The 12,748-nt window shown below is 34.7% G+C and overlaps 1 protein-coding gene across 1 annotated transcript; it reads left to right on the top strand.

Moving 5' to 3' along the window:
• Positions 1-1,810: 1,810 nt before the first annotated feature.
• On the top strand, positions 1,811-10,490 carry LOC129273318 (neuroguidin-like; the record flags this gene model as incomplete). Its single annotated transcript, XM_064107829.1, has 11 exons — positions 1,811-1,888; positions 2,585-2,697; positions 3,263-3,497; positions 3,795-3,891; positions 5,075-5,167; positions 5,591-5,622; positions 6,286-6,341; positions 7,096-7,144; positions 7,468-7,583; positions 8,456-8,474; positions 9,171-10,490. Coding segments are annotated over 11 exons (951 nt in total), but the record flags the coding sequence as incomplete, so codon positions are not given.
• Positions 10,491-12,748: the final 2,258 nt, after the last annotated feature.

Genomic DNA, 12,748 nt, shown 5'->3' with positions numbered 1-12,748 from the left:
TAATTCCAGCCCACCCTAATTTTCATATCCTTTGTTTCAGTGGGCAGTGCTCGCTCAAGCATAAATAGTTTTCCAAGTTTTTGGTGTCATTTGAAAGTTGACTTTATTGGCTTTCCATATATAAGTCTCTTCCCCCAAAGTGATATATTTTTTATTTGGCAGCAATTTCAAAAGTGTATAGTTTTTTTTGGGACGCACTGTAGAGGCCTCCTGGCTAGGCTTACTCTCTATGGAGCCTGGGACGGGATGGCATAGGCCCACACACACCGAGTATTTTGGAGACAACAATGTTGCTCCAAAATACTTGTTTTCTTTAACTTATCCCAAACTTATGTAAATGGGCTATAACTTCATTTCCCCCATTAGGAAATAATAAACTTCTTTTTACACGAAAAATAATATCAAAATGAAGAAAAATCATGTAAGAAGATGAGCAGATACTCACAGATGTTATTGTCGCCCTCTTGCCATCTTTGTTATTGTAGCCTATAGCTACAAGACTCGTACAGAGGGCGACAATATCATGAGCAGTGCCAATTTAAATTTAAAAAATACTTCCATCGGCCGATAAATATCATGAATTGTAAAATACTTGCATCGGCTGATAAATATCATGAATTGTAAAATACTTGCATCGGCTGATAAATATCATTAAATATCATAATATTCATCGGTCGATGCAAGTATTTTATCGTAGGTAGCAATTTGGGGAAAAGGAAGGTGCAGTAGGGTTGAGAAGAAAGAGATTATCTATTAGATTAGATAATCTAAAATAAAGGGAGATGCAGGACAAAAAACTTATGAGAAGAACTAAGGATAATGAATATCCAATTGCAAACTATAATAAAGCCAGGCCTGTCTGGAAAAAAAAAATGTTTTGCATATTATATTATTTAAAAAAAAAACTTTCTTTTCGGAATTGAAGAATAATAACCTTCAAAATGCTGAAATGAACCATTTTCAAGGTTTGATAAGAAATTAAAGAACTTGAAGCTTGGTGCAATAGAGACCAATTTTCAGCAATTACCTATCGAAGGCTATGTCATTAAGAAGTGAGACACATGTATGTCACACAAAAGAGTGTTTTAGTTTCCAAAAGCTGTAGATCTACAGCTTAATATTCTCAATGTAAAAAACATCAATGAATGCTCTAGTATCTATTGACCATTTTTCATATTGTGCATTTATTGTAATATTTTCCTTCTTTTCACCCATTGCTGATAATGTGTTGAAGCTTTTAATGTAGGCCCTACCATATGAAAGGGGCCCCTTGTCTGTGCACCTAAAAAATTAACTTAAAATTTAACATGAATTTCCTTTTATTTCACAAAAAATTTTAGTTGATAATGGTCTTCCTTATGAATAAGTGTGCCAAAAATGGCATAAAATTTTGAAAGATATATATGATTTTCTTGGAAATAACCAACGCCAGTCATTTTCAGACTGAACAAAACAATGCGCACCCTTCACTTTTCACACGATTCAGGGATTTTGATGAGAAAGGCTGCATTTTGAGGCCGTCACATAAAATGCCCGAAAATCATTATTTTTCCACCATTTGTAGTCAGAGTTTTTAAAAGAATATCTTTCTATGTATTGCATGTGTAGAGTTTGTGGTCATTGCATATCTTATTTTACTAGAATCGCGTAGATTCGCGTTTGTGCAGACTTGGGGGAACTTACCATGTATATGAGGTTTGTTACTTTTTTCCAAGCTTCTACACAGATCTCACTGTATCTTGACATGTTTATGATTCCAAAGCTGACAATAATGGAAAGAAAGAGTACATCAAATTTCTGTGATTGAATTTTACTCCATCTTTACATACAGGTACCAGAAGCTGAATTGCTTCAGTTCAAGACACTTCTTAAAGGTCTTCTTGAACAAGTAAGTATAAGAAGACTTCCAGACATTGTTACAATAACCATGGGCCCTTTTGGTGTTTTTTTGGTGGCAGGTATCAAATCTGAAATGACTACCAGGTATTCTATTTGATGTAGAAAATAATAAAAGGTTAAACAATTTAATTTTCAGTGTTCGATTTTTTATTGATAATTTAATTGTCTTTTTTGTTCATTTTAGTTAGTTGTCAGACATGTTATGTTAGAATCCATTTTATACAATGTGAAATTCCTTGAATTTTTAAAAACTACTCGTAATTGATTTCCATATTTCAACCACTGATGAGTCAGGTTAACTCGTTGACCAATGGCATCAATAAACTTATTGAACATATTTCATAGATGAGATTTTTGCAAGAATTAATGTCAGCAATCATAGTAGGAGGATAATATGAAAGTCAAACTACTATAGATTTAGTTGGTATTTTTGAAATAATTTTTTTGTTGAAATCTGCCTGCAAATCAACATTTTCTTACTAATTGCTTGATTTAAAAGTTCACGTTTTGAATGAATGCAACACAGACAACAAAACTAATAGATGTTTTTCAAATATTTTCCATACTCTTATAGAAAATGGCATAACATGGTAATTTCTTTTTGAGCTACAGGAATGTATGCAAAATATGGGCACACTGGCTTTGTTGTTATAGTATTAGTTTCATATTATTTCACAATTGACAGGTATCTGGAGTAACTAAATCAGTGAAAGGGATCCAGAAGAAAGTAGAAGATGGAGTTACATCTACGGCTAAAGGGGTCAGCTTTTTAGAGGTTAAACATCACTTGTTATTAAGGTTTGTTTGATTGAGTTGTTCTCATGAACAAAAGCTGCTACATTATAACCAGGCGCATATATCCAGCATCAGATCTTACAAAGAATTGTCTGGGGACAATAGTGACTCTACTATGCTTGTGCATGGGCCCATACATTTCTTTGTCATAGTTGATGCTGGGTACGCTAGTGATAACAATTTATATTTACTTGGTTTACTTCTTATGGGCCAAACACAAATGGTCTACTATCATTTGGTCTGTCATTAAGTATATAAATGTATACTCAGATGGTCTAGTTTGTAATTTGTTTGATTGTTATTTTTCACTTTGTGAAATAAAAATTTGTTTCATACTTGCAATGTATCTAATCATATACTGAGTGGTGTGAGACTAGGTGGATATTAGATAAAGTGGATATACAGCCTAACTTGAAATTAGACAAAACAGTTAATGCTGTATGAATCAAAGGTGTGATCTGATAATGTGATTTGTAACTCTTTTATATAATTTGAACATGCACAAAATTTATAATCTTCATGAAGGATTCTCAGATTTAATTTTATATTGTCAACTTTCACCAAACAGCTACATAATGGACCTGACCTACATCATGCTGCAGAAGGTCAAAGGTCGGTCCATCAATGGCGACCCTGCCGTCTTGCGTCTAGCTGAGAATCGTACCGTCCTTGAGAAGATGAGACCTATTGATCAGAAGCTTACATATCAGATTGACAAACTGATCAAGACTGCAACCACAGGTGTACCAGCAGCTAATGATCCATTACGATTCAAACCTAATCCTGATGGTCTCATTAGTAAGGTCAGTCAACTTTCATGTTTCTTTGAATTTTCAGAGCTTTGAACTTTGATTTAGGACTTTCCGTTGACCCCATTTGGGGCACAAGGAATACACAAATGTTACAATATCATAAGTAACGAGAAGTTGGCAAAAGAGTAATATTTCTATTCATATCCCATGTTGATCGAAAGAATATTTTTTAAATCAATTCTGTGAGCAAGTCATATCGATATCCATGCACTACCAATTACATATGATATGATGAGTTGTATTTATTTGCATGTATGAAAATTGCTGTCTTTTATTTTCCATCTATAGTTACAAGATGAGGGAGGAGAGGAAGATAGTGATGAAGATGAAAAGATTGAGAAAACCAAGAAATATGTTCCTCCCAAAGTTGCTGCTATGTACTATGGTAGGTCTTATTAACTGGTATCCTAGTGCTAATTATCTTAATGATAATCATACTTGCTTATATAGTATACAAATAATGAATGTTTATGAGTGCAAGGGACAGAATACTTCATGAGGTGAAAGATGAAATGATCCATTCAACGCCTCGTTGAATGGATCATACATTTCATCTTTCACCGAATGAAGTATTGTGTCCAGTGCACGAATGATAAGAACATTCATTATTTGGTTTATATGACACCTAATATAGAATCTTTTTCATATGAAATTTATGAATTTCGATGCAAAATATGCTCATACAGTGCGAGCTCGGTCTGTTGATTATCGCGTACATACAACATGCGCGCTGCAAACACGAGTGCTTGCAGTCTGGGTCCATGCGTGCATTGGACAAAATCGTATGGATCCAAAATTGCACGATGAATGAATCCAAAATTGCACGGTTGATGACGTCATTGTAAAATGGGCTGAATGATCGATATAAAACAACCAGTCAAATGACAAGGATCTATCTAGGTGTCATATAAAAAGCTCTTTATCATAAGTCTGTAAATGTGCTGTACCATACATGCAGCATGATTCCCCTTGTTTGAGCAGAGCTATTATTAGGCGCTCAGTGTTTCAAAGAATAAATGGTGGTGATTTTTTAATCTGATTGCTAAGAAAGCATGAATGCTTGTAAGCATGCAACCAGGAGACCGACAGCTCAAGGTCATTTCCGAGGGACCTTGTAATGAGGATGAGGGCCTTACCAAAGGGCACCAAGTGAGAATCGAAGCCGGGTCATTGGTATCCGAAACCACCGCTCTACAGACTGTGCTATCACGCCTCCTCTAAATTCTTGCCAGGTACCCATTGACCTCACCTGTGTTGAGTGCAACACAATGTGGATCAAGTTATTGCTGAGGAAATTATCTCATTGCTTGGATTCAAACCCATGACTCATCCACTTGGCCCCTATGTTCCACAATTTCCACAATTAAGATTTGGCAAGGGACCATAGTGTACTGACACAGGCTATTACATTTATATATGGTAGCATTCACAAATTGATTTTTTAATGTAATTTTTTTTTCCTGGACTAACATTCATGGTTATGAATTATATATGATGGGAATGATGCCCCAGTAACTAATCTAAAAAAGATGTCATTGATATTGAATATTATCTAACTTTGACCACAGATGGTGATGAGACACTGAAGGAGAGAAGGGAACGTCAACTAGAGAAAGCTAAGAAGAGAGCCCTCAGTAGTGAGATGATTAGAGAACTTAGAGGTTAGTATGATGGTAAATGCTTGTACCGACAGATGTGCCATCAAGCATAGGGCATGAAGAAGTAAAGTGCAGAGGCACTGCAAAACGTTTAGGAATAATTAATTTACATGTACCAGGTGTGGGTGTAGATTTATGAAAGTTCTTAAATATTCATAGGGTGTCATTAAGAGATTGTTTTGCTAATTTGTTTAGTATTTTGAGGATTTACAAACATACACTTAACACAACAATGTTACCCAAACACTTTGAGTACATAATTCCCTTATAGAAATTGAATGAAGTCTGATTGTAAGGTTATGAAATTGTCACTATCCATTGGAGTATTTTTTCACTTCATTTCATTGAATTATTCTAAATGATATTCACTTTCCCTAAAAGGAATATAGAATAATTCGAACATTTCTTTTGTTCCTTTCCTTGCAGCCGAGTACTATGATGGCCCTGAAGAAGTTCGGGTATGTAAATTATCTATTTATAATTTGTGTATACAGTAGGCACATAAACTTTTATTGACCTGGAAGGATACAATTGTCACATTTTACAACTGATCTCTTTCTTACATTATGATTACAATGATGCATAGCTTCAATTATAAGAATTAGAGACTAATTGAAATTTTTTATTGTGTACCAGAGTCATGCCAATTTCAGGTCTGGTGAAATGAATGAGGATATATATTCATATAAAACAAAAAGTATGTTACATGACAAATCTAGCAGATTGTAATCATTGAAACAATTATTGAGCATTGCCATAAAGAAATTTCATCCCATTCCATCAAATAAATATTTTGAAGATTAGTCTTTCTATTTTATTGGGCCGAAAAGAAAATCAGGGGAGGGAAGTCGTAAAACTACAAGTTCGCAGACCTTTTGAATACTATGATTTAATTTTATGACAGTATTGATACCTTTGATGATAATTGAAATTTGGAAGGCATTTGATTATTATTTGTTGTCTGAATAGTTGTCAGATCTGACGTCTTTCCTTTGCTTTGGTTGGCTGAGGAGCACAGTTGTCTGACTGTGTCAGTGCTGACTGACATCTTTCAAGAAGTTGTCTCCTGATAGATGTTGTATCTCTTGATGTCATTCATATTTCATGTTTTATTTCTCCAGGAATCTAGGAGTTTGCACAGGCTCAAGGAAGATAAAGAAGCCAAAGAGAAAAATGAGTAAGTTGATAGCAATGCAATGGTTAAACCTGCATTACACAGATATGTTGATTGTGTTTTCTGGGATAGTTTATCCTAGGATTTTCATACATTGTCACTTGATTGAATTGAGAGAAAATTAATTATTTATAATTTGAGCTTACTCTCATCTAGTAGTCCAGAAGTTGAGCGAGATTAAAGTTGATTGTCTCTTGTTGGTATCTTTCATCAAAGTCATCATAAGCATCATCAAAATACTTTATCTTTACATTCTTTTGGGTCACCTGAAAGCTTCACTAAAGTTTCTCAAATGTTTGTTGGTGTTGCCTGCTTGTATGGCTTGTATCAACTTTCACCACTTCAAAACATGTTCTCTGCCCATTATCAAAATGCATTTCCAAAGGATTTTACACACCTGGGGCCCGTTGCATAAAACTTTGCCATCCAATGGAATCCTTGAATTTAATTGGCTGTTGAGCTCTGTTGCCATGGTAGTTACCATTGGATGGCAAAGTTACCATAATAGTAACTGTTATGCAATGAGCCCCTCTTTCTGTAACATCTGTGTTTATCATCTCATCACAAGTCAGAAAACAAACATTCAATCTGACTTTTTGAACCACATTATTACAATACTCCAGGCTGCAACACTCTGTGCTTATAATTTGCGACAGGAACCCTACATTTCACCTTGATTCTACACAAAAAAACATAAGTATTGCCAAACTATGCTGATACTCATCATAATCACCATTTTTCCCATTTTACATTTTAGGTTCGAAGAAGAGAATTTCATGAGATTTCCTGTAACTAAGAAAGACAAGGTATGTATGCTTCTTATTATCACTGTCATTATTTGTAATACTTACCTGTCAAGTTTTTTTTTAAAGGCAGGGAGGGGCAACTGCCACGCCCCTGTATTTATTATTTTTTATAGTGAGAATAGAAGGGAGGAAATGAGGAAGAAAGAAGGGTATAAAAAAGAGGTGTTAGACTTGTTAATCTATATCATTACCTGTTATTCAAATAAAAGGGGGAAAAATGATGTCACTTTTTGGCCATCTTGCCCCCCCCCCCCCTTATCAAAATGTCCTAGTGTCACACTTGTTATAAGCTCTTATACGGTATATATATTTTTTTTCCACAGCAAAGGGAGCGTAATTTGACGACCATGGCAAGTCTAGATGCTCTGACAAGGTTTGATAACATCAGTGTGCTAGATAGAGACATAGATGGAGACATGGATGGACCACCAAGAAAGAAGTAAGACAAATATACTCTTATATCATAATTATGAATATGTAATGAACTATGAAGGAAATATAATAACCCCTACACAGAGGCGTAATGAGCAAGAACTTTTATATTGAGGGGGCCGGATATGGCGTATGGGGCAAAATTTCTGGAAAGCTGCGAGCGAGTGAAACAAGCAAAATTTTTGACCTTTTTCATACAATTATATTGAAATTGGTCTTAACGGTCCGTTACAGGTATCATGCGTGAATGCTACATGTTTATAGATATTGAGCAAGTTAGCTGATGTATTTGAAAGATCAGTAATAAAAATTGAATTTAATATTCAAAAGCAATGAAAATACTTGAAAGCTATTGTAATTTATGTTGATCTATTCATGTTACTAAACAAGTTGCATGTGATTTAATAGCTTGTTGATAGTAACACAGTTGTTTGTTGTGAAATCAGAAAATGTGCTGTACCTCCTGTAGTGTACATATGGTGTGAAGTAAAACTGAATAGTTAAATAATGGCAGATATGAATTATTGAACGCTACGGTAAACTAGGGCAGAAGAAATTGTAAATTTTTTATTTCCTAACACATGTCATTCCTGTTGTAAACTATGACTGGTTTACACACTCCTTCAGCCTGTTGCATAAAACTTTTTACCTGAGAAAACTCCGGTAAAAACTGAAAACTAAGGTTAGTCTGATTTCTGCCATTGACTTTAACACAGGGCAAAAACTGAGTTAAAAAATACCTGAGTTTTCTCAGGTAAAAAGTTTTATGCAACAGACCCCTTATCTGTATAAATTACAGCTATATAGCATAGAAAATTCCAATGCTTCTGACAGGTAACGTGTATTCTCTTTATTATCATTCCATCTTTTCTTTTCCAGGGGAAAGATGTCAAGCATGGTAAGATATCTATTAACTTGGACATTGATTAAACTTCGATAGTCTGCATGGTTATTATTTGATAAGGAGACATTTCAGTCATAAAATTTGCTTGTGAAATTTTTGTAGGAATGTTTGTGTATACAGAGCACCATGGAAAGTGTTATCAGTACATTGTATGAGTCAGGGATATAACTTATCAATCAACAGTAGTAAAATAATTATGAAGTGATAACTTTTAAGTAAAACAATGATAAAACATTCCTGTTAAACCAAAGACTACAGAGTTTCACTGGGTTTTGTTTATCAAGCATGCCTTATATTTTGAGCAAACTTCAAATTCTAAGCCCTATTTCCTCCTGAAATTATTTCTCAATGAATCAAGTAATAATATTGGTTAAAACTAGGAATTACTGTTCCACTCGGTATAAAAAAAATGGGTTTGTATGAATTCTTGTATGATGCAAACGGGACCCTATGCTTTTTCTGGGGTTCTTGTAATTCTTCCAATATTTAATTTACTGTGTCTTTTTTTTTCTTGTCACAATGTTTCATAATTATACTGAAGACCTTTATTGCCTGAATGTTTAAAACACCTTTGTAACACACATGTATGTACAGAAAGAAAGACAAATTATTTTATCTTATCTCATTTGCCTTACACTAATCCTCATTTCTAAATCATGTTTTTTAAACTTTTCTTTTCCTTTATTTCAGCTTCGAAAGGCCAACAAGAGGAAAGCTGCGAAAGCATTGAAGAGGAGGAAGAAAAAGTTTTAATTTACTTTCTTGGTTGTCATTGCAAAGAATATCAGAATGAACATTCTGGATTATAATATGTAGTTTTTGATTTCAATGTTCAGATGATATTTAGGTGCTGAATTGAATGTAGAAATATAGATGTAATACACAATGTTTAATATTTAACCGTAAAAAGAAGACTGGGGGGGGGGGGGCTGATTCAGCTCCCCTTATGTTCCCGGCTATCGATCACGACAAAAATCGGCACGCACATTGCCCATGGCATAATCTACAAATCTGTATGATTGAATTCATTGAAAAATCTTATTTCTAATTAATGATGCTAATTAATGCATAAAAATCAAAAGTTTGCTCTAAGTAACTAAATAATGCCCCTAAAAATTAAAAAAGTTTTTTTTTTGTTTTGTTCACCGACTCTTAATAGGATTCTGATAAAATGTACTTTAAAATAAGTGTGCACCAGATTTATCCGGAAAAATGTTGCGGGGGGAGGTGGATAAAAAAGCCCCCCCAGTCTTATTAGGGTTAAGTTTCATTTCCTCATTCTTTTGGTAATTTCATATTTAAAATCTATTGAAAAAAGAATACCTTTTAGATTTTGTATTTCTCCTCCACTTCATTGGCAATAGATTGGTAAAACCAGAAATTAAGCCAGGTGTCTTTATATACATCTCATGGTCTTGAAATAAATTTTTAATATCAAGTGCTGCATTCAGGTAAAAAAATGTAACTCTTCGAGATGAGTGAATGCAGTTGCAGTAAACACTGATATGGGAAAGTTTGTAAAACCAAGATTGATTGTCACTATATCATTGCCGATCGACATCTGATACAATAATACCCCTTTCATAAACCCAATCCTAAATTCGGAGCGGGACCAGAGTTATCCGCATTATTTTGATGCTGCAATTATCCGCATAATAGCGGCGTCGTGACCAGATTTTGACTTTATGAACGCATTTCCAAAGTAATGCGGATAATTGCCATGGTGCGTTCACAAAGGTTTACCCTTTTCCAACACAACCCCATCGGAGGGGGCGTGTGCAGTTGCCATGACAATTATCCACCTTTTTCAGGTCGGGCGCTCGTAAAAAATAGTGCAGATTATTTTCGGAGTTTGTAAAATGCAATTTTTATTGAATTATCCGCATTACTCTTAGGCGGATAATTGGAGGATGGGTTTGTGAAAGGGGTATTACATAAACTTAATTATGTTTTACAGATGCATATCTTTTTTATTTTGAAATAAATTGTATTGCTTGTGCATGTATCTAGTTGGGGCCTAAATAATACCCCTGCAAATTCATTTGTTTATATTGTCTTTATTGTAACTAGATATTGATTGTGATGATGATGGTGATGATAATGGTGGTGATGATGATGATGCGATGAGAATTATGATGGTGTTATGATATGTAAAATTTTCTAAATAATTGCCAATTGAAACTGTTGATTCAGTTGAAGTTATTCCCCTGTTAGGTGTAAGCTTTTATACATTCTGAAGAAACAAATCATGACAAATTTGATCACATACAGTACAATAGAATATTGCAATATTTGAGGTCTTGTCAAAGTAAATTTCAATATAATAAAAGTAATCAATACTGTCACACAATTATTTTTCTTTTCAGCCCTTCCAGCATGAATTGGTTAAATAAAAACATAAAATTGCATATTTTCCATGTACAAGTTCATGTATATATCTCAAATTTAATACTTTCTTTACAACACATGCATAAACAGAATTACTTCTCTATTTGAAAACAAAAACTCCTCACACAGTACATCGTTCATGTAATTTTTTTTTTATTTACAACTTCACATTGTGAGAAAATAAAATCCTATGCCCAAAATAATACAGTGTAGAAATATTAAATGACATTGGGCGCTTTTAAAAATACTGGTATATGAGAATGTGTTTCATACACAATGAACCTGAACAGCTGATATTACAAACACAATAGTAATCAATGAAAAATAACATTCTTTGAAATGTGAACTTTCCATTACCAATAATTCTCATTCAGATACATGCCATTCATATGAGAAACAAATTTTGGTCTGAAATCTACAGTGAGAGAAACAATTATAATACGTTTCTGCTGGAAAGTACTTTGCCATGTGTGAATGTGCATATTTTGATTTACCCCCAAATTTACAATTGCCCTCCTGACTAGATAGCAGAAATGAGAATTGTAAATGTCCATTGCTTAAAAGCCTCGCTGCATGCTATTATTAGTTTCAGAATGTATGTTTCTTTTGAACTCAAAGCAGCTTTCTGCTGTATCAATGCCAAGCTGGTATATAACAAATTACATTTTTTTTAAGTACCCTTTAAACAATAAAAAAAGTATGGTGATTCAGGAAGATCATAACAAGATAGCAAAATCATTGTTTCATATTTATGCAAAAATATTGGCAAGTGCAGAAAAGATATGAATTTCTGTTGTATAGAAATAAATAAAACCAATAATGCAATACAAAATTCAATTTTTTGAGAAAAATATATTGAAGATGGCCACATAAAAGGCAGCAATATGTTACAATAAATACTTTCTTAATTATTACATTGGGAAGCTAGACAGATTGACAATGGAAGCAACAATTTCACATATTTAAAATGAAATGCATGCTTTTGACTGGCTGGTTAAATGTCACAGTAAACATCGACTTCAAACCAGTCCAGCTATACAGAAGCAAAAAATAGCATACTTCACACACATTTAAAAGGCACAATGATCAGGACTTTCAAACATCACTATTAACCCTTTGCACCCTAAATTATTTGGGGTGGCCTTGACCCATACCCTGAATTATTTGCACATATTTACACATTTACAAACTTCCATGATTCAAGCTCCAGTGGCATCTTCTCCGGATGGTACCTGGTGTAGTGGCGAATCTGGTGACTGGCAGATACGGTACTAGGCACATAATACGCTGGCCGATCGTGTTCCAACTCCGGTGGATTCAGTATCAATTTCTCCCGCAATTTCTCTTTGGCAGATATCGTTCTTGCTAACGTTCATGCCTATGGTTCATGCATGTACCATATGTACGTATACGTCACGTGGTACGTGGCCACGGCGCACAAACTCGCTATAGCTAGTCTCCCCTATATTGCCAGAGCCGTGCATGCGCTGCCGAGGGTGACGTCATAATGAATACACGTAGTCAATCTGAACCAAATCTGCCGAGGAACCAAATCTGCAAACCTCAAACCATGTCAAACCCGGCGGATATGGTTCCAAGTATGAACGATATCTGCCAGCTGATGCAGTATCCGCCGGTGGAACCAAATCCGCTGCTACACAGGCCCGACCCAACTGAAGTTGTGGTGAAGCTTCTTGTAGAGCTTTGTAGACCTAGTCTATCGACAGAAATATTTTCTTTAGTGTCTGTTTTAGGCTCCAAATCACTGCTAAAGTCAGATTTATCAATAGCATCCCCTTAGTCAGCAGAAGACTCGCTGCATAATACGCCGTGTACATGTATTACTGCAAGTTTCCACACAAGCCTCCGCAGTAGAGTAG

Source organism: Lytechinus pictus, chromosome 12 (assembly GCF_037042905.1).
Source record: "Lytechinus pictus isolate F3 Inbred chromosome 12, Lp3.0, whole genome shotgun sequence".
Taxonomy (NCBI): Eukaryota; Metazoa; Echinodermata; class Echinoidea; order Temnopleuroida; family Toxopneustidae; genus Lytechinus; species Lytechinus pictus.
Note: the sequence above shows the minus strand (reverse complement) of the source record. Positions and strands in the feature narration are given on the sequence as shown.